This window comes from Aquarana catesbeiana, linkage group LG03, assembly GCF_042186555.1.
Source record: "Aquarana catesbeiana isolate 2022-GZ linkage group LG03, ASM4218655v1, whole genome shotgun sequence".
Taxonomy (NCBI): Eukaryota; Metazoa; Chordata; class Amphibia; order Anura; family Ranidae; genus Aquarana; species Aquarana catesbeiana.
The window spans coordinates 600,119,142-600,141,598 of NC_133326.1; the positions used below are offsets into that span (position 1 = coordinate 600,119,142).

The following is a 22,457-nucleotide window of genomic DNA, read 5'->3' on the forward strand; positions in this document are numbered from 1 at the left end:
ATGCCAAGAGTCGACCCGCCCGCTCTCCACACTCATAGTGTCTTTGCTTGTTATAAAAGATTTTCCTGTCAGCCTTTTCAAAGTATAAGTTATTCACTATTCTTGCCTGTAATTTTAATTGGTCTGCTGTTAGTGCGGAGGGGTCGTTTGTGAAGTTCTTTTCTGCCTCCACCAGGGAGTGTTCTGCTTGTGTGAGAATCTGGGAAGAGGTTTTGCGATACCGGGATATACGTTGCGATAAGATCATTCAGGCGTGGGTTTTAAAAGTGTCCCATATAATTTCGGGGAGTGCCGTGTCCTTGTTTGTGTGGAAGAAGAACTCCCATTCACTGGCCGCCTCCTCCAGGTCAGGGACAACCGTGAGCCAAAACGGGTTTAGCTTCCAGCTGTATGTCCGGGGGGGGAGCGTCAATCCTAAGCATAATCCAATATGGGGCATGATCAGATAGGATGCGTGGGTTAAATCCTACTTTGTTAAGTAGGGGGGTGAGAGTACCTGAGATAAATATGAGGTCGATGCGTGACATGGTGTTGTGTGATGTGGAAAAGCAGGAGTATGCCTTCCCTAATGGATTACAGTGTCTCCAAGTGTCTATGAGGGCCAGGTCTGTGATCGTCTTACTAAACCTAGTATACGGCTGGGCAGTACCATCTTGAGGCGCCGTTGACATACGGTCTAACTCCCTATTCATTATATTATTGAAATCGCCCAGCCATATCACAGGAACCGTAGGGAATTGTGACATGTACATTATCCCCTCATGTATGACATTTAGTTGAAAGGGTGGTGGTACATAAAACGCCATGATTAACATTTCTAGCCCATTCACCTTGGCATGCAAAAATAAAAATCTACCCTGTGGGTCGGATTTAAGAGCAAGAAGCACGAATTGTACCGTTTTGGCCACAAGTATAGCTACACCTCTGGAATTAGTAGAGTATGGGGCCTGGTATAGCCACCCCACCCAGGGTTTCTTGAGTGTCGTTTGGAGTTGCCCCGTAATGTGGGTCTCAACAAGCACCGCAATGTCCACGTGTTGGGACTTGAGGTACGCCAGTACTGCATTGCGTTTGGGCTTGGCCCTGAGACCTCTCACGTTCCAGGTCAAACATTTAATATCCAACATGGTTTGGTTGTTCTATGTTTGCATGCCATATATACATTTACTAAGACTCTAATATCATTCCCATATGCGACAGACGTCACCTCCTTTCCCCTCCCTCTCTTTAAAATATATGGGGACAAGTAGATGGAAAAGTCGGGCTAGTAGCACATGGGAGCTTTTGATATATCGTTTGGAGTGCAAGGACAGTATGGAGAGAAGTGGACACCACAAATTATTACCTTTCAATGTGAAATTTTTAAACCAAACATTAACACCAACATAGCAGCTTGAAATATGCTGCATTAACACACTGGCGTACCCGGGTGAGCAATGCATCCATTTAGATGTACATGCAGTTTGCTTATGCCGGGCGTACCAGGGAAACTTCGTTTGTGCCCTAAGGCAACTGTTGCTAAGAAAAAACAAAAAATAGAAACACGTGGAATCCAGCCGGACATCCGCGGCTAGGGGGGCGATACTTCGCTGTAAAACAAGCAGTAGCATCAGGAACCAGTGCACCGAACTGGGGGATAGTTCCGTATTCCCCATTGCGAGTGTCTTACCGAGTGACCGCCTGCCACTGACTGTAAAACTTGTGAGGGATACTAACTGTCTCCGGCAAGTTTCTGAGCAGGCCCTTTTATGAGGAGACTCATACAAGTCCTGTGGGTGTTTGTGGTGGCAAACATGCCCGTATAGTATTGAAAGGATCATCCTGAACACATCCACGGGTGTCAGGGCGCGGATAGTCCTTGCACAGGAAAAGTGCAGGTGTAACTGAGCCAGACACAGGAACGTTATTATGGAAAGCATATGTTTTTGCAAGAGTACCTGTAGGATGAAGAATTTGCAGATTTCAGGGAGGTGTGTAGTTGTTGTGGGGCCTATTCCCTCCTTTGCTGGACATCAGGTGGATGTTTCAGGCAGGATCACGGCGTGGAGTTTCTATGTTTTCGAGCCAGGTAAGAACAGCCTCAGGCGTATCAAAGATGTATGCCCTGTCTTCTCCAGCAACTCGCAGCCGCGCTGGGAAAAGCATTGCGTAAGAATAATGGTGGATTCGTAGCTGGCGTTTCACTTCTGTAAATAGGGCCCTCTTTTGGACCTCCGCCGAGAAATCCGGGAATACCTTAATCTCCACATTTTGGAAGGGTATGTTACCCTTTGTTCTCGTAAGTCGCAGTATGGCGTCTCGATCACGGAAATTGAGCAGCTTAGCGATAAATGTCCTCGGCGGGGCGCCCTGGGGGGGAGGTTTAGCCGCCAGCCTGTGCGCCCTTTCAACCACAAAGGAGGTGGAGAATTCAGCTCTTCCGAATGTGTCGATCAGCAATTTCTCTAGAAATGAGGGGGGGGGTCAGAGCCTTCTGATCCCTCAGGCAGGCCTATGAACCACAGGTTGCACCTTCGCAGGCGGTTTTCCATGTCGTCCTGCTTAACCAGCACCATGTTAAGTTGGTGCTGCAATCGCTCGGTGTGTACCTGTAAGGGCGGTATTTCGTCCTCCACGCGGCTAATGCGGGCTTCAGTCTCGGTAATTCTGTCTCTCAGTTTCTGCAAATCTTGGCGTATTAGTGAGACATCCACCTTAACTTCCTCAATCTTGCTGGTTAAGGTGCTCTTACAATCTGATATTGCCTCCAGCACTCGCGCCGTGTCTTCCGCCGCTGATTCTGCATGGGGAGAGGAGCCGGCGCCATTTTCTCCTCCAGCTTCCTTGTCTGAGTTCCTGTATTTGGCCAGCTTTGCAGCCGGGTCGGATTTCTGTTTCGGTGGCGACATGTTCCCCGGGGGTCAGGGGAGTCAGGGCTTCCACTCGTGGGTGTTAATTCAGCAGTAGTACCTCCAGGATATTAAAGTACGGATACTGGGTAAGCGGAGCTCTCGTCTCTAGCTTCCTACGCCATGCCGGTCCAGGCCACGCCCAAAAAAAAAAAAAAAAAAAAAATTAAATTATCCAAAATCTTTGATGATCCCTAGGAGCATCATCAAATCTATCATAACCAAATGGAAAGAACATGGCACAACAGCAAACCTGCCAAGAGACGGCCGCACGCCAAAACTCACAGACCGGGCAAGGAAGGCATTAATCAGAGAGGCAGCACAGAGACCTAAGGTAACCCTGAAGGAGCAGCAGAGTTCCACAGCAGAGACTGGAGTATCTGTACATAGGATGGCAATAAGCCGTACACTCCATAGAGTTGGGCTTTATGGCATAGTGGCCAGAAGAAAGCCATTACTTTCAGCAAAAAACAAAATGGCACGTTTTGAGTTTGCAAAAAGGCATGTGGGAGACTCCCAAAATGTATGGAGGAAGGTGCTCTGGTCTGATGAGACTAAAATTTAACTTTTTGGCCAAAGAAAACTCTATGTCTGGCGCAAACCCAACACATCACCCAAAGAACACCATCACCACAGTGAAATATAGTGGTGGCAGCATCATGCTGTGGGGATGTTTTTCAGCAATTGGAAATGAGAAACTGGTCAGAGTTGAGGGAAAGATGGATGGTGCTAAATACAGGGATATTCTTGAGGAAAACCTGTACCACTCTGTGTGTTATTTGAGGCTAGGACGGAGGTTCACCTTCCAGCAGGACAATGACCCCAAACACACTGCTAAAGCAACACTTGAGTGGTTAAGGGGAAACATGTAAATGTGTTGGAATGGCCTAGTCAAAGCCCTCAATCCAATAGAAAATCTGTGGTCAGACTTAAAGATTGCTGTTAACAAGCGCAAACCACCCAACTTGAAGGAGCTGGAGCAGTTTTGCAAGGAAGAATGGGCAAAAATCCCAGTGGTAAGATATGGCAAGCTCATAGAGGCTTATCCAAAGCGACTTGGAGCTGTGATAGACGCAGAAGGTGGCTCTACAAAGTATTGACTTTAGGGGGGTGAATAGTTATGCACATTGACTTTTTCCTGTTATTTATTTTGTCCTATTTGTTGTTTGCATCACAATAAATAAAAAAAAAAAAAAAAAAAAAAAAACACACATCTTCAAAGGCCATGTTCTGAAAATAAATGATGCAAATCCTCAAACAATCCATGTTAATTCCAGGTTGTGAGGCAATAAAACACGAAAAATGCCAAGGGGAGATAGAGATCAAGAATAGGATGCACTCCAGAGGTCTTGTTAGAAAGAGTTGTTAGCTAAACATTGCAGCTGCAGGCGGCCACTTAGATTCAAAGAGTAATTGTTCTTTCAATGTTGGGCTAACATACATACGCATCATGCCACCCAACAGTGCCACCTATAATTGCTCATTAATGCCACCTACCAGTGCAGATTATCAGTGCCCACCAATGCTCACCAATGCAGCCCATCATTGCAACATATTAGTGCCCAACAATGCTGCCTATCAGTGCTCATCAATCCCACCTATCAGTAACGTGGCAGCTCCAGACCAAATTTTTTGAGGGTGCTGTGCAGGAAGTACAAGTGGGGGGCTGATCCGGTGCTCGTAGCGTGCCACAAATGTGCATGTGTGGGCGTGGCCAAAATTTTGTGTTTCTTCCAATTCTATAGCTCGTAGTGTGCCACCTTTGCCCCTTTGTATAGGCTGAATAAAGCCTGGAGGTACACTGAAAAGATTGTGGAAGTAAATTAAGCTCCATTGGAGCCAACAATAAGAGCCCCAGCATATGCCATGACCAGCAATGATAACCCCTAGCAATGTGCCAGAGCCAACAATAACCTCGTCAGTGGGATGGTTAGGTATAGCAATTTAAACCGCACCAAATTTTTTTTTTTTTTTTTAAACCCTGCAAAATAAAGGCATATGTGTTACTATGCATCACATACTAGCACATTATGAAATACTTACCTTAGAACAAAGCCCTCCAGTGCCATGATCTCACCACTGACAGTCGCCACCATCTTCACCCGGTCTTCCTTCCGCGTTCGGGTCCTCCAGCTGTCTGATTGGCCGTGCCGGGTTGATGTCACTCCGCCACGCACAAAGCTCTGAAGCAATGGCACGGATATAACGTCCCTTCAAAGTTCATGCGCCGGCGACGTCACCACCTGCATACAGTGTGAATATCTCCTTAACCGTGGAGGTTCAGGAGATATTCACTGTACCTACAGGTAAGCCTTATTATACTGTAGGCTTACCTGTAGGTACAAGTGTCAAAAAAGGGTTTTCTTCCACTTTAAGGGCTGCAAAGAAGCCAGAGAACCATCTAAAGACTCAGTCACACTCTATCCCATGCCAACGCCAGAAGCTCTTCCAGACCACTTCCTCTTTGCACCACAAACAACTGCTCTTCTCATATTAATCTGCCAACGATGACAGCCCTGAGTCCCAGCAGACTACTATGGACTAGATGTCAGGAGATCCAAGATTGCTCTCCCAACACCCCTCCATCATTGCTTATTAGCTAAATACTGCCTCTCACTATGGTGCATGGGTGTTGCTAGGATTGTGGAAGACCTAGGGCACACAAAAAAAAAAAAAAAAAAAAAAAAAAAAAAATTTAAAAAAAGCACTTAGCATGCCACAGTTTATAGTGGGCATGCAGAGATAACACCCGACAATGGGAGTGGCCTAAGAGAAATAGGTTAAATAGAATCAGATAAATGTGCATAGAAACTAAAGTGCTTAGTGGTAATTCACCAAAAGATTTTTAAAAAAACAACATGGAAAAAACAGCACACTGCATTAAAGAGGAAGTAAACCCTGATGGGTTTTACTTCCTCTTTGTTTCTCTGCAAAGGTAAAGCATAATGGGCTACTATGCAATGCATAGTAGTAGCCCATTATGTGTCACTTACCTGACACAGGAGCCTGCGATGTCACCGCTGTCCCCTCTCCCCCGAAGCGTCCATCTTCCTTTCGGGTATCGCTCCGGCGCTGTGATTGGCAGGAGCCGCGATGATGTCACTCCTGCGCATGGGAGCCACCACTAATGGCACGCTCAGTGCGCCGTAGACATCGGTGCCTGTCTTTTGCAAATATCTCCTAAACCATGTAGGTTTAGGAGATATTTGTTGCACTTACAGGTAAGCCTTAATCTAGGCTTACCTGTAGGTAAAAGTGGTCTGTAAGGGTTTACAACCACTTTAATTGTGAATGAACAAACACTTAGAGAAATACCTATTAAATAGATGCCTCTCACTATGGTGCACGGCTGTTGCTAGGATTGTGAAAGTCCTAGGGCACACTAAAAAAAAAAAAAAATATATATAAATTAAAAAAGCACTTAGCATGCCATGATTTCATGCTGTGCAAAATGATACATACATAACTAGAATAAGTGAATAAAGTTGAAACCATCACATTAAATTCATTTATGCATTACAAACAAAAGTGGATCTCCTGATGGCCATTAGCCGCCATTTTATTGTTCCTCCACCAAAAATAAAGTGACGTGCAATAAAACAAAAGTTCATCTGGATATTTTTTTGATCTTAACGCCCACTTTGGTAACTGTAACACACCATAACTGAGCATACAGGGCACTACCAGAGGCTGCATCCACAATACATAGGCCCAAACACACTTCATTGTAATCCGGCAGCACCACTCCACTCTGACTGGCTCCAAATGAATAAGCTGCATTGCAGTTTTTAAAGGTTCGCCAACTGACATCACATGGTAGTTGCAGTCATAATATATGCATGAAAAATAAAATCTACCATAGCGCATAAACCCTGTCAAAGATTATTTGAAAGTTCAAGTATTGTACTTTCAAATTTCAGTACAAATGGCCACTGCCCTCACCTAATACATGCGTAAGCTACAGAGCCCCATCAAGGCACCCCATTTTCTGTAGTCCTAATGCTAAATTTTCAGAGCCCCCACAGAGGCTTCCAACCAGTAATAAGCTCACACCACAGACAATCCACACCACTCTGGATGTCACCGTTTCAGCTCTGCCCCTCCGCTAAAACCCGCTGTCGGCTGATGTCACAGGCTGGTCCAGGCTCTGCAGGGATCATGACCAGTGGTTCAGGTGACAAACCATGGCTCAAATGCCTACTTTTTTTGCCCCCTTACTGCAAATGTAAATGAGCCCTTACATTGGTGGCATTTATCAGATTAGTAAAAATTAGTAACTATTGGTTAGGGGGCTGTAAAATTCTTCAATTGAGCCACATTTTTACCACCCCAACTGCTACCCTTTTAGCTGCATAGGCAGCAGCTGGAAGTATAAACCTGCTGTAGTCTTGATGTTTTTTGTCATGTGGGGACCTTTGGCCTCTGGCTCTGCAATGCACAGTTGTGGTGCACTAGTGCAGGGATCAAGGAGATAAAGCAGGCGGAGAAGAGGTGATACGACACCTTCTCACCACCTGTCTAATGTTTTCTAAAGAGCAATCTAAATGTTGATTGCTCTTCAGAGGGCAAAACTAGTGTGCAGGAGCCAAAAGGGTTACAGATGGAGCTAGCAGAGACAGGAAAGTGACAGAACACACAGATCTCATGGATTCTTTTCTCCCTGGCACAGAAGTCTATGTAATACATTGATTTATATCAGCAAAAATCATGTTTATGAGGTCTGTATGTTCTGTCTTCTGATGCTAAAGAACTAACAGTCCTGTCCCCCTCTGTCTGCACTAAATCACACACCTATCACTCTTCAAGCTGCTACACAACTTTCTCCCCTCCTTGAATTATACATAAAAAGAGACTCACATGGGAGTTAGAAAGCTGAGGGGTCTGGCTTCTTCTTCCTCTGGAGCTGCCTGAAATCAAAACAAGGTGGCAGGGGTTGTAGCACAGGCACAGCATGATTGGATAATACTGTGCAGGTGTTTCCAGGATCCCTCCCTCCTTATGCTGCACAGGAAAGAGATCCTCTAGCACTGCAACCGGCAAGCCGCTTGCCGATCTCTGGACACGCAGGGGCGGGCTGGGGGGCAGGAGTGTCGCTGGTAGCAACAGACCCAGGCTACAAACAGCAAATATTTTCTCGAGGTACCCAAGGTGGCTGCTGATGGGGGTTCCATGTGAAATTATGGGGGTGCTAAAGCACACACCCCCCCTCCCCCCCCCCCCAAGCACCCACCTGGGGTCTCCTATCAGTGCCTACTATCAGCACTAAATGCAGTCTGCCTTCCAGCACGGCTCTGAGCTGAGAGGGTCTCTCATATGGAACAGCTCAGAGCCCGAGAGCCGACATTGATATCTCCCCCCCCCCTCTCTCACATGGAATGATGAGAGGAGACACAGCCGATCTGCTCCTTCTCCTGTGTGTGCTCCGAGGGAAGTCAAGTGTGAAGCTAAGGAGATCACACTTCCCGCAGTACACACACACACACACACACACACACACACACACACACACACACACACGAGGGGAGAAGGAGCAGATCAGCTGCGTCTCCTTCCATCATTCCGTGCGAGAGAGGAAGGAGGGGAGAGAGCCATCAACGCCAGCTCTGACGTCACTGGTTGCTAGACGCGAGGCGGCTCTAGCAACTAGGGGCCGGGCAAAGACTCAGGAGGTGGAGCCGGAGCCAGAAATACGGCGCCTCAGTCCATACCTGTCCCCTGCATTCCCAGTGTCCATTTTTTTAGTTGGGGGGGGAACAATATAATGTTGGAGGGCCATGGCCCCCTCTGCCCCCCCAATGACGCCACTGAGGCTGGGTTCACACCTATGCGAATTGGATGTGGGTTTCTCCACATCCAATTTGAATAGCAGCAGATTGTGACCAGCTCTCTATGGAGCCGGTTCACACATCTCCGCAGCTGCTGCCAAGTGCACAGGAGCCCAGTGTGTCTTTTTGTCCATTTCAGGTGCAAATTCAGCCCAAAATTCAGGCTAAAAACAGGACAGTACCATATCCGACACCCTCTATGGTCTTACAAGGGATGGGGCTGGAGATGAAGAATAAATAGTTTAGTTTCCCTGAAGGGAATTTACCAGCTAGAGCTGCCAGAAAAAAAAACATTCACTCGCCTGTACATACTGTATTGCTTACTTTGAAGAAAACTTGTCACGGGAGAAATATCGGGGGCCACCATTGCTGACCTACTCCTGAAAATACTATTTGCTTGGCTGTTTCCAGCTGTAAATTCTCGAAGTCACTAATCGTTAATAAGTGTGCAGCAAGTCAGGACACCACTCCTTAACTGCACACTCATTCCAGGTCAGCAGTTCAGAAAGCGGCTTGTCAGCATGACAGCCAGGTTATTGTAGTTTTTCAAGAGGAGAGTTCAGAAAGCTACCTTATTACTTCTTAGTACTGATTTCATTTTGAGAAACACGAGACTCACTGCCAACCTCTCCTTCTGAAAAAGCAGGCTGCCTGGCTGTTATTCTGGCCCTATGGCTTCAATACTTTGAGTTACTGACCCAGAACAACTATGCATAGAAGAACTTCAGACTTTTCTACAACTTTCCTGTAAAGCTTACTTTTTCCCAAGTCAATGATTTAATGCCAGTGAATCAGAATAGCCCGTTGACTATGATTCTCAGAAATAGGTCAGCAAGAGATGACCCAAATATGTTGCTCATGACAAATCTGTACTTTCATGTAGCTGCAAAATCTTCTGTAAATATTCAGCACTAATTCTCAAGCCAACAATAGCAGTGCCTCATATGCAGAGAACAATCTGAGATCCACTGGGGGGGCATCTGCAAATGGCTAGGGAGACTTTTACAATTCCTTTGGTAATGTGCCAATGGCGACACACATACTAGGCAATATGTAGATATTAGTCAGCACACTAAGGATCATCAATTTCGTACAAAAAGTTTTTATTCAAAGAAAAAATCACATCACAAAACGGTGTAGCGCACGACTCCACTTTGTGATGGGATTATTCTTTGAATAAAAACAGTAGGACTGAAACAACTAATCGATTATGAAATTAATCGATTACTATTTTCATAATCGAGCAATCGGCCAGCCGATTAGTTGGCCTGCATACAGAATGCATTATTTGTTTACATATCAGGAAATACAATGCAGCACACATACAGCTCAGTACACCATCCACACATGTCAGTAAGTGTCTGAGAACTTGTGAATGTGTGAGGAGCAATGCCTCATGGGACATGTAGTCCTGGGCAGGAAGTGAGTGGTTCTAAAGGCAGAAGTTTTCTTTACCATGCTATTGGGGCACTCTATACTATACGTAACGCACAGCAAAAAGCCGTGTAGAAACTGATCAAAAGCAAACTGCATAGGTGTGTACCGAGTCTTATGCTGGCCACACGGATCAATTTTCAGATGAGAATATTCAGATGAAAAATCTTTGTACATTCGCTGAAAGAAAGAATTTTGTTTGAAATGTTCACTTGTTCTTAACATTCTGTTTTAAAATTAATGTAATTTCTGAACGAAAACCACATACACCGTTTAAAAAATTCTATTTTTAAATTTTTCTGTCACTGTGGTTGAAAACGAATGTTGATTTGACCCCACGAACGATTAGAAAAATCGAGCAAGCGTTCTTAAAATGAGGTTTTGGGGTTTTTTTTTTTTTTTTTTTTTTAAGGAAGACATTGTTTTTGTATGGCCAGCATATAATATATTACAGTTCTTTGAAAATCTGCAAAACAGTGTAACTTTTTTTTTTCTTTAAAAAAAGATCTGAGTCTGATGATATTTACCAGATTCAACCTGTAATAGTATATACAGTATATACTAGGGCTGCAACTAATGATTATTTTCATAATCGATTAGTTGGCCGATTATTGTTTCGATTAATCGGATAATAACCTTAAAAAAAAAAAAAAAGTGTGGTGTATAATTTAATATGTAAAGTTTAACCACTTCCCTACCCGCCTATAGACATATGACGTCCAAAGATGGGATCTCCCATCCTGGGTGGACGTCATATGACGGCCTCGGGTTCCCGGCCGCCTAGGGGGCGCGCGCGCCGCGTTGCGATGTCCGCCGGGCACCCGCGATTGCCTGTTAACCGGGCCGGACCGTGGATCTCTGTGTAAACACAGAGATCCACGTCCTGTCAGCTCAGAGGAGACCGATCTGTGTTCCCAGAATGGAGGAACACTGATCGGTCTCCTCCCCTTGTGCGTCCCCTCCCCCTACAGTTAGAAGCATTCCCTAGGAAACACATTTAACCCCCCCCCCCCCTAGTGGTTAACCCCTTCACTGCCTGTCACATTTACACAGTAATCAATGCAATTTTATAGCATTCATCGCTGTATAAATGTGAATGGTCCCAAAAATGTGTCAAAAGTGTCCGATGTGTCCGCCATAATGTCGCAGTCATGAAAAAAAATTGCAATCGCCACTATTACTAGTAAAAAAATAAATAAATAATTTTTTTTTTTAAAAATGCCATAAATCTATCCCGTATTTTATAGACGCTATAAATTTTGCGCAAACCAATCAATATACGCTTATTGCGATTTTTTTTACCAAAAATATGTAGAAGAATACGTATCGGCCGAAACTGAGGAAAAAATTTGTTTTTTTTTTAAAAATTGGGATATTTATTATAGCAAAAAGTAAAAAATATTGTGTTTTTTTCAAAATTGTCGCTCTTTTGTTTATAGCGCAAAAAATAAAAACCGCAGAGGTGATCAAATACCACCAAAAGAAAGCTCTATTTGTGGGGGAAAAAAGGACATCAATTTTGTTTGGGTACAACGTCGCACGACCGCGCAATTGTCGTTTAAAGTGCGACAGCGCTGAAAACTAAAAATTGGTCTGGGAAGGAAGGGGGTGAAAATGCCCGGTATTGAACCGGTTAAAAAAAAAAATGTATTTTTAAAAATCTCTATGCAGTGGTAAATATAAATAACCAACTATATGTTTAGGGAGAAAATTCTCTAATCTACTCTGAGAATAACAGACAGAAGAGATATACTATTGGAGGTTGAATCTGGTAAATATCAGACTAGGAGATCACATTTTTTATTTGGACCCCTTTCACACCGGGGCGCATGTAATGATCCCTGCCCCCTGTAATGTTCCCTGCCTCCATGTAATGTGCCCTGCTCCAATGTACCCTGCCTGCATGTAATATGGCCTGCTCCCACGTAATGTGGCTTGCCTCCATGTAAAAGTTTACTTTACATTTAATTGTAATGCCTTCTATTACCTCCAGTCTATCAGCCTTCACCTTCTCTGGGTTCAGATGCTGATCTTTCCTGCACAGTCTTTAAAGTATTTTTATTTTTTTTTAAATAACAAACATGGTATACTTACCTGCTCTGTGTAATGGTTTTGCACAGAGCAGCCCAGATTCTTCTCTTCTGGGGTTCCTCACTGATGCTTCTGGCTCCTCCCTGCCTTCAGAGTGCCCCAATAGCAAGCTACAAATTATAGTATAGTGTGCCCCTATAATAAGGTAAAAAACGTCTGCCTTTACACCCACTCACTTCCTGCCCAGGACTACATGTCCCATGAGGCATTGCTCCTCACACATTCACAAGTTCTCAGGCACTTCCTGACATGTATGGACTGTGTACTGAGCTGTATGTGTGCTGCACTGTATTTCCTGATGCGTAAACAAATATCGCATTCTGTATGCAGGCCAACTAATCGGCTGGCCGATTAATCGATTATGAAAATAGTTGACAACTATTTCCATAATCGATTAATCGATTAGTTGTTTCAGCCCTAGTATATACAGTATCTCTCTTCTGTCTGTTATTCTCAGAGTGGATTAGAGATTTTGCTCTCTAACCATATAGTTGGTTATTTATATTTACCACTGCATAGAGATAGTTAAGAATAAATTGCCTTTTTTTTTTTTAATTTTGCATATCAACTAAATTATACACCACACTTATTAACCGACACAATAATCGGCCAACTAATCGATTATGAAAATAATCGTTAATTGCAGCCTTAAAAAACAGTTTGGTGAAAGTGATGATCCTTGGTGTGCATATTGCATTGGTTCCAGCATCCAGCTGGCTGTCACTACAGCACCTAATACCTTCAGAGCTCATTCCAGGAAAGTGTGCAATGGGAATATGGACTGTACACATACTAGGCAGACGGGCAGATGTGCTACCTTTCAAACAGTATACGAGAGTTCTGCACATAGACCAGTATCATAAAATTGACACCTGGCCCCAGCACAGAGAGCCACCACGACCACGCCGCCCAGCACACAGAGCCGTTGCGAGGAACAAGTCAAGTATTACAGCTGGGGATGTTAAAAGCAGTAGTAAACCGCTAGACATTCACATACTAGCACATTATGTTAAACGTACCTAAAAACAAACCCTTCCAGCACCAAGCTGTCACCGCTGCAGGCGCGTTTATCTTCACCTGGTCTTCCTTCCAGATCCGGACTCCAGCTGTGTGACTGACCGGAGCTGGGATGACGTCACTCCCATACATGCACGTGGGATCTGCTATTTACGGCACAGAACTCTAAAGTAACGACCCAGATTGCCGTTCCTTCAGAACTCATGCCCTGATGATGTCTCCGGCTGCATGTACAGTAAATATCTCCTAAATGGCGCACATCTAGTTGACATTTACAGTACCTATAGGTAAGCCTTATAGGCTTGAAACAATAAAAAAATTTTTACGTTTTATCAAATTTGGTTCTGTGGTGTTGTGGCCAGCAGCTTGCACTTTTATATTTAGTCTATATACCCGCGCAATCTTTTTTTTTTAGTTTTACGTATAGGTAAGCCTATAATTGGATAAAGTCAGAGATGGGAGTTTACGTCGACTTTAAAACATCTATTATGTGAATGCTTGCTGCCACTTTAAACATGATGCTATCTGGATTGAGACTAAGACCCCTTTCACTCCGAGGGCGTTTTGCAGGCGCTATAGCATTAAAAATAGCGCCTGCAATCCGCCCTCAAACAGCTGCAGCATTGTCTCCAGTGTGAAAGCCCGAAGGCTCTCACACCGGAGCGCTGCGCTGGCAGGACGGGAAAAAAAAAAGTCCTGCCAGCAGATTCTTTGGAGCACTCCTCCACCGCTGATCCCCATTGAAATTAATGGGGCAGCGCTGGGATACCGCCGGCAAAACGCCGCTATTGCGGCGCATTGCAGGCGATTTTAACCCTTTGTCGGCTGCTAGTGGGGGGTAAAAGCGCCCCGCTAGCAGACGAAATGCGCCGCTAATCCGACGGTAAGACGCCGCTAAAAATAGCAGCGTTTTACCACCGACGCTATGGGCGGCCCGGTGTGGAAGGGCTCTTAAGCCTCGTACACATGGTATGATTATCGGCAGGGGATTGTCTGTTGACAGACCGTTGTCCTAAAATCTTACCGATAGTACGCTCCTTTTGACAATTGTTGTCCAACTTTCGGCCAACAACTGTTGGATGACAAAAAAGGAAAAGAAAAGAAAGGCGCCTCTAAGTGCAGTATGCAAAATTTAATAAAGTGCACAAAGGGTTAAAAGCACTTACAAGATTGTTGAGTGTTAAAAGACATGATAAAATCAGGAGTCCTCATCTGTGGCATGTGTCCATCCTCAGCATGGTGGTAGAGAGCAGTGTAGAGCCGTCCAGCAGCTGTAAAGCGTTCTCATGCGTGTTGGAAAGAGGAGGCAGCAGGGAAGCCTGTGTTCACTGCGGGACACACAAGGCTGATGGTGTTAGTGTAGAGGAGGGGGGTGGTAACGTGTTTCGGAGCATGTGCTCTGACCTCACATGCTCCGAAACGCGTTACCACCCCCTCCGTCTGGACAGCTCTACACTGTCCTCTACCACCATGCTGAGGATGGACACATGCCACAGATGATTTTATCATGTCTTTTAACACTCAACAATCTTGTAAGTGCTTTTAACCCTTTGTGCACTTTATTAAATTTTACATACTGCACTTAGGCCTCTTTTTTATATCTTCAGAGCTGCTTCTTCTCTAACCAAAGTGCTGCCAGAAGTGCCATCTCATCACTATCATCCCTCTGACAAGCTACCCACCTCCAGCAGAGCGCCCTTTTCTCTTCTGTCTTATAACTGTTGGATGATAGGCTAGTACATTTTCGGCGGACAACGGTTTGACATCAGATTTTGGTATGGTCAGTACACAAAATCGTCACACAAAAGTCGATAATACAAACACATATGCTCGGAATCAATGCTCAAACCCAAAATTAGCAGAAGGGACACAAAGGGTGGAGCTCAAGAGCTGAAATTCCTCATAGTACATCACTACATTTGTTTGTGGCACGACAATTGTGTACCGTTAGTATGCAAGACAAGAGCCTGGCACACACCCTTTTGATAAAATCAGACGCTCAGTTGGACAACAATCATACCATGTGTTCGAGTCTTTAAAGAGATATTAAATTGATTTTTTTTTTTTAAATGACAAACTTTTACAAACATGTCATATTTACCTGCTCTGTACAAGGGTTTTGCACAGAGCAGCCTCGATACTTCTCTTCTGGGGTGCTCCTGACACCTCCTATTCATCGGGTGTCCCCACAGAGAGCTGCTTTCCCTGAGGGCACCCATGCGGGTGGGCTCACGAGTCCGGCTGCTGCATCCATTGACAGACAGCAGGGCTCGGCCCAGTCCCCCACTCCCATGTCACTGGATTTGATTGACAGTAGCGGAAGGTTTTTTTTCCCTTCTTGCATAGAATACATGAAGGTAAAAACCTGGAGCCTTTACAACCACTTTAACAAGATTTGATAAAGCTGAAGTTTGTTGAAGCCAGCAGACGGTCCTGTGTTTAGAGCAGGTATGGATTTATTTGCATAGTTAGTTACTTTGGTCCAGCTATGCATAACCCGTACTGGCAGATTCTTGTGAAAGCAGAGAATCACCTTCACTGTAGTAGTCGGTGCTACTACAGTGATCTCTGCTGTATTTTGGACTCTATGCTGGCCGCCATTCAGAGAACCCTTTGTATTTTCTCAATGGATGCTAAGCATTCTCTGACTGGACAGACAGGGATGTCATGATTTCCATCTTGTCCAATCAGAGAATGCCTTGCATTAATTGAGAAACACACACAGTTCTTTAAATGGGATCTGGAAGACAGTGAGGAACATTGCTTGCCATAGCGGTAGCTACTACAGTGATTCTCCGCTTCCACGGTGGTCAAACAGGTATGGAATTTGCATAGTGACGTTGTTCTAAGCTGGACCAAAACTACACAAAAAAAAAAATCCATACTTCAAAAGACAAATCTGAGGTAAAGGGGGCTTTAAAGTCTTCAACAAAGCTGCTCAAAACTTGACAAAGGGTTTTGGAAATACTTTGTAATAGCCTGTTGTACACACCGCTAATATTAGTATAATACAGGTGCCAACAGTGTGTGCAAACATTATGACAAGATAAAGGGAGACAGTACAATTCAATACAAAAGGGTCCTATCCATGAGAGCTCACAAACTAAACCACATATACACAAACTGAAGCCTGTATGTGCAAAGCCTTTCAGAACTACAAACCACAGTGGGGGGGGATTTATCAAAACTGGAGCAGACAGAACCTGGAGCTGTTGCATGGCAACCAGTCAGCTTCCATCTTTAGTTAAAGGATAAGTTCACCTCTGGTAACATGTTATACCCATGTTCAGGGTGTAACATGTTACGACGAACAGACAACGCTTTTGCCCACGTCACTCATTCACAGTGCTCAGTGAATGGAAAACTACAAGTCCCAACAACCTTTGCAGCTGTCGGCTTGTAGCTTTCAATGAACTACCACGGCACTGTTGAGCACTGTGGTAGTTCATTCTCTTATTGTCAGATTGTATCTGCTTACCAGTACAGGATGTACGGGTACACAGATACAGACAGATCTGCAGGAGACCTGCATGGCACCACTGATCTGCGGATCGCTGGTGCAATGCCTTAGAGGCTCCAGAAACAAGAAAATAACAAATGCACATTTTTTTACCTGTAAAAAAACGTGCATTTATTATTTTTTGTTAAAAAGGTGAACTTATCCTTTAAGCTTTGAACATGAAAGCTAGAAGCTGACTGGTTGCCATGCAACAGCTGCATCAGACTTTGGCTGCTCCGGTCCTGAAGCCGAACTAAACCCATCAATTTAAAGGTTTAAAAAAGAAACGGTTATATTCTTGGGATGCCGGGAATGACAACTGTCACATTGCTTGTGTTCTTAACCAAACTGTCAAACCATCAAATGACTGGTGTCATAAATGATCACAAGTGCAGCATGGAAACTGAAGATCAAACAGAGGCCAAGATGACAGCTTCCTTGGCTGGACAGGATTGTTTAGTTATGCTTTAAAAGTAGAACTAAACCCTCCTATCGTTTTCAGCTAAGGATACGGCCATCTTAGCCTCTGTTTGACCGGCAATTTCCATGGTGCTGCACATGTGATCAGTTATGACACCAGTCATTTGATGGCTTGACAATTTGGTTGAAAACACAAGAAATGTGACAGTCATTCCTGGCATGCCAAGAATGGAACTGGTTTTTGAAACCGTTAAATCGACGGGTTTAGTTCTGCTTTAAATTGGCCACAGATGGGTTGAAATTTGGCCAGTTCAGCAGGGACTGACTACATATCAAACCATCCATTGGCCATTGCAGATGAACTTCTGTCGAATGGCAACACTGGAAGACTTTTGTCAATCAGCAGCTGCAGCCACTAAGCACTGTATTCTGACAGGGGAGGGATCCTGCTGTCAGAATACAATGGCACAGGGAGAGGATTCCGCCATCCATGTTGCTCGTGTGGACGAAGGAATCCGTTTTCTTTTTTGGATCAGCCGGCAGGCTAATCCTTGTATGGCCAGCCTTCAGTGAAATCCCCCTGCGATCATTTGTTGCCTACAGATCATCAGCTCAAATGTATAATCCATAAGAAGCCAAGAAATATTTCCGCCTCCTCTGAGGCCCATCATTCACACACCTTGAGCATCTCCAGGAGCTTCTCCCGATTGTAGACGGTACCGATCTCCTGCCCCAGAATACAGTCCAGCAGGCGACTAACCGGATAGGCCACGGGGAAGGTGACCAGCATGAAAAAACGAGTCAACCACAGAGTGTTGGCCCCTACGGCCAGGCCGTGGCGGGAGCACAGAGCTTGCGGCACGATCTCTCCAAGCACCACGATGCCCATGGTGGAGGCGGCCACGGCGGCGAGCCCGGATCCGATCAGCTCGTCCAGCAGGGTGGTGAGCGTGGTGTTGACCAGCACATTGCCGAGCAGCAGGGAGCAGAGCAGATAGTTGCCTTTGCGGCGGACCGGTTCGATCTTGGCGGCGTACCTTTTCTCCCGGTCCGAGCCACAGCGCTGCACCACCCGCAGCTCCATGGGGTCCAGGGCCATCAGTCCCAGGTTGAGGCCGCTGAAGATGCCGGATAGGCCAAGCAGCACGGTGATGACGATGGCTTGCAACCAGATGGGCATGATGGCCTTGTGCTCCTCCAGGACCCGCAGGCGTCCATCCGGGCCAAGGTGAAGGGTCCAGGGCTGCCCGGGGCCCCGGCGTGTACACAGGACATAGACCCTGGAGGTCTGACTCTTCCTCAGGGGCAGGACCTTCACCCCTAGGAGGCCGGCCATACCTCCCGCCTCCTCACTGATGTTCAGCCCCCCAGAGTCCCGAACCAGGTCCCCCGTGTCCTTCAGGCAGCTACTGTTGTCCTGGCCGCCCTCGGTGAAGGCCAGCAGGTTGCCACTCTCAGGCCGTAGGTTCAGGCCATAGAAGCGGAGCTGTAGCCGGCTGCCTTCCGTCACCTCCAGCTCCCCGTTCTGTGACAGCGCGGCGTGCCGGTCACTGTTCTCCAGGCGGAAGCCGAGGATGAGCGGGAAGCCCTGTGGGTGAGCGGGATCGGCCTGAGAAGAACACAGCGCAGGAAGGACCAATAACGTGAACAATCCGACCCAACGGACAACCGCACCGGCCATAGCGTGCTACCCTACTCTCTGAGGCCACAGCCGGGTCTGCGACGCTGCCGGCCACGCCCCGCGTCCCTACAAACCACGCCCGTGCAATCTAGACACGCCCCCTCCGCTGCATAAACCGGTTTCGAAACCGCAGCGGAGCTTTATTTACATAGCAACGCCTGGCGCATGGCTCCGCCCCCTCCTGTATATGCGCCGCTCATCACCTTGGACACGAGTCTTCATTTCATTGACAGATCACGCCTTTTTTAAACGACGGGTCACGCCCACTCCCGTCCGAGCTCTGCAATCCGAGCACAGAGGAGGAGGGGCCGTCTGCTGATCTAAAGATATCACAGGCTTGTCAGGTCACCAGTGCCATCCGCCTGCCACCCCCATTATCTGATCCTCTGCTCCGACCGAGGAGCTCTGCACCGGGTTCTGCTCACATCTCTGTATATTGGAGGTCTCTAAACCTTGTAATATGAGGGACACTTCTATATATTACAATTATTCAATGACAGAAAAGGAGATCAATAAATCGTTTTTTTTATTTATTTATTTTTACGTTTTTGGAATTAGAATGATATGGTTGTCAGAAAAAAGAGGAAGAACCTTAAAAACCAAAGAAAAGTCATCATTTCCATCCGAGCCCCCCTTACATAAGAGTACCCACCCCACCCCCTCATATCAGAGTTCCCATTACAGCCCCCTACATCAGAGTCAGCCATAGGAGTCCCCCTTTACATCAGAGTCCATATTAGAGTCCCACTTTACACCAGGATCCCCAACACAGCCCCCCCCCCCCTACATCAGAGTACCCATTACATCCCCCCCCCCATATCAGGGTTCCCATTAGAGCCCCCTTCATCAGAGTCCATATTAGAGTCCCTCCTTACACCAGGATCCCCATCACAGACCCCCTTACATCAGAGTACCCATTACACCCCCACCCCATTATCAGGGTTCCCATTAGAGCCCCTTTCATCAGAGTCCATATTAGAGTCCCACTTTACACCAGGATCCCCAACACATCCTCCCTTACATCAGAGTACCCATTACAACCCCCCCCCCCCCCAATATCAGGGTTCCCATTAGAGCCCCTTTCATCAGAGTCCATATTAGAGTCCCTCCTTACACCAGGATCCCCATCACAGCCCCCCTTACATCAGAGTAGTACCCATTACACCCCCTCCCCCATTATCAGGGTTCCCATTACAGCCCCCTTCATCAGAGTCCATATTAGAGTCCCACTTTACACCAGGATCCCCAACACAGCCCCCCTTACATCAGAGTACCCATTACAACCCTCCCCCTAATATCAGGGTTCCCATTAGAGCCCCCTTCATCAGAGTCCATATTAGAGTCCCTCCTTACACCAGGATCCCCATCACAGCCCCCCCTTACATCAGAGTACCCATTACACCCCCCCTCATCTCAAGGTTCCCATTACAGCCCCTTCACATTAGAGTCCCTCATTACACCAGGGTACCCATCAGAGCCCCCCTTTCATCAGGGTCTCCTTCAGAACCCTACTTATATCAGAGTATCCATCAGAACCCCAGTCTTACATCAAGGTCCCCCTTATATTTTTTCTGAACACTATAAGTTGGCTCACAGGAGGTCTGCCTCGGTGTGAGCGGATATGTAATGCTTCTTCCAGGGATAGAGGCACCATCTCATTAATATATAAACAGCTTAATGAACATGATCTCCCAGATACGGCTATAGTACAGTGGGTGGCTGAGGCCAAGGCTTTTCGGCCAAGGACTGGCAAGATATGTTATCTAATATGCACAAGTGCACTAAATCCATTACAATCAAAGAAACTGTTGTTAAAGCAGAGTTCCACTCAAAAATGCAACTTCCGCTTTAAGTGTTGGTGACCCCCTGACATGCCACATTTGGCATGTCTTTTTTTGGGGGAGGAGTGGGTACCCTGTTTTTACAGGCACCCAGCTCCCACTTCCTCCCCTCGGTGCCGGAAGGAATATCACTTCTCCCCCCTCCCTACCTATAATCTTCTGGGACACGTCACAGGTCCCAGAAGATTGTGCAATGCACGCCCAGCTGTGAAGCCACAGTCAGGCCCCCACAATTAGAATGCCGGCGCAGAGGAGAGGAGGAGAAGAGGGGCTTTGTGCGCCTGGCCACATCGCTGGACGGTGGGATAGGTGAGTGTCTGATTATTAAAAGTCAGCAGCTACACTTTTTTATAGCTGCTGACTTTTAAATGGGTGGAACTCCGCTTTAAATTGCACACCAGGTGGCACTACACTCCTCTAATGCCTGGTACACACAATGAGATTATCGAACAAATGATCATCCTTTTTTCTTTTTTTTTTTTGCATGCTAATCTCAGATCGAACCTGAAGAGTTTACAAAAGTTATGGAAATTCTTGTACAATAGAATAAAAAAATCGTAAGTGATGTCATGTGTTGTAATGTATTTGTATTGCATTTTCAAAGACAACTGTACTGATTAAACGAAAATCGTATGATCTGGCATCATACAAAAAAGTTTGGTGCATGTCCGATCAAATACATTCGGATGAACTGTCCTGATCGACTCTCGAAAGCTCTGTACTAACGATCAGATTAACATACAATTGCTCAGAAATCTGTATTTTTCGTATGATTTTCTGATTGTGGGGCTTAAGGCTGGGTTCACACTAGTGCGAATTGGATGTGGTTTTCCCTGCATTCAATTCGCATGACAAGAGATTGTGACTGGCTCTCTATGGAGCTGATTCACACATCTCCAGAGCGGCTCCGCTGCAAATTGCACAGGGGTCCTGTAAGTCTTCTGGTCCATTTGAAGTCCGAATTCAGCCAAAATTTCAGACTCAAATTGGACCTGAAACAGTGAACAGGGACACACCGGACACCTGCTGTGATCCGCTCGGTGTGAACCCAGCCTCAAGCTACACAGAATGTACCCGCCTGAACCCGACCCATGCTTCAGGGGCTGCCCAGACAGGAGGACTCACCGCCATATTTTTTGGAGCTGCAAAGCTATCAAACCCTTATGGCAGGAAGCATCATGGATGGTGGCCCGTATTACGTGTTCGATTACCACTCTAACATTTCCCATGTGCCTATTTTTTGCAGGTATACCAGAGGTGTTGCCCCCCTGACAGAAACTGTCTCACACACTGTTTAGCACAATTCATTGGGCTATTGACCTAAATTGGTGATTCCCCTTAGTTCCCTGGTCGCAGGTTGTACAGCGAATGGAGGCGATAAAACTTATGGAGAGAATACACCATATGGTTATGGACATGATGCATGTATTCCACAATAAGTGGATGACCTGGTCCACTTGTTGAGGTTCTCTCGAACTATGGGATTGTCCTCGTCACATGCGGATAGGTTTTACCACCCTGGTATTCTTCTGAGTTGTAGTAACTTTGTTTTGTTTTTTATTATTCATAACAAAGAGGCTACTGTACACTAAATATGCTGAACTTTTCCTTGTTAAAGTTTATTCCGCTTAACAATTTCTTTTTTTTTTTTTTCTCATTATGTTCTTTTCATTTGCTATGTTTTTTTTTTTATTTGTTGTGTTACAAAATTGTATGAGGCTTTTGTAAACTGTTTGCTGTTTACTGATTTGAGACTATGGA

At 45.7% G+C, this 22,457-nt stretch overlaps 1 protein-coding gene across 1 annotated transcript in view; it reads right to left on the bottom strand.

The window, feature by feature from the left end:
• Positions 1 to 18,922, bottom strand: part of CNNM4 (cyclin and CBS domain divalent metal cation transport mediator 4) — an 80,176-nt gene extending 61,254 nt beyond the window's left edge. The window contains exon 1 of the mRNA XM_073622077.1: positions 17,854 to 18,922. Within this exon, the coding sequence (XP_073478178.1) occupies positions 17,854 to 18,855 (1,002 nt within the window). The 5' untranslated portion in view covers positions 18,856 to 18,922. The remainder of the gene's footprint in view (positions 1 to 17,853) is intronic.
• Positions 18,923 to 22,457: the final 3,535 nt, after the last annotated feature.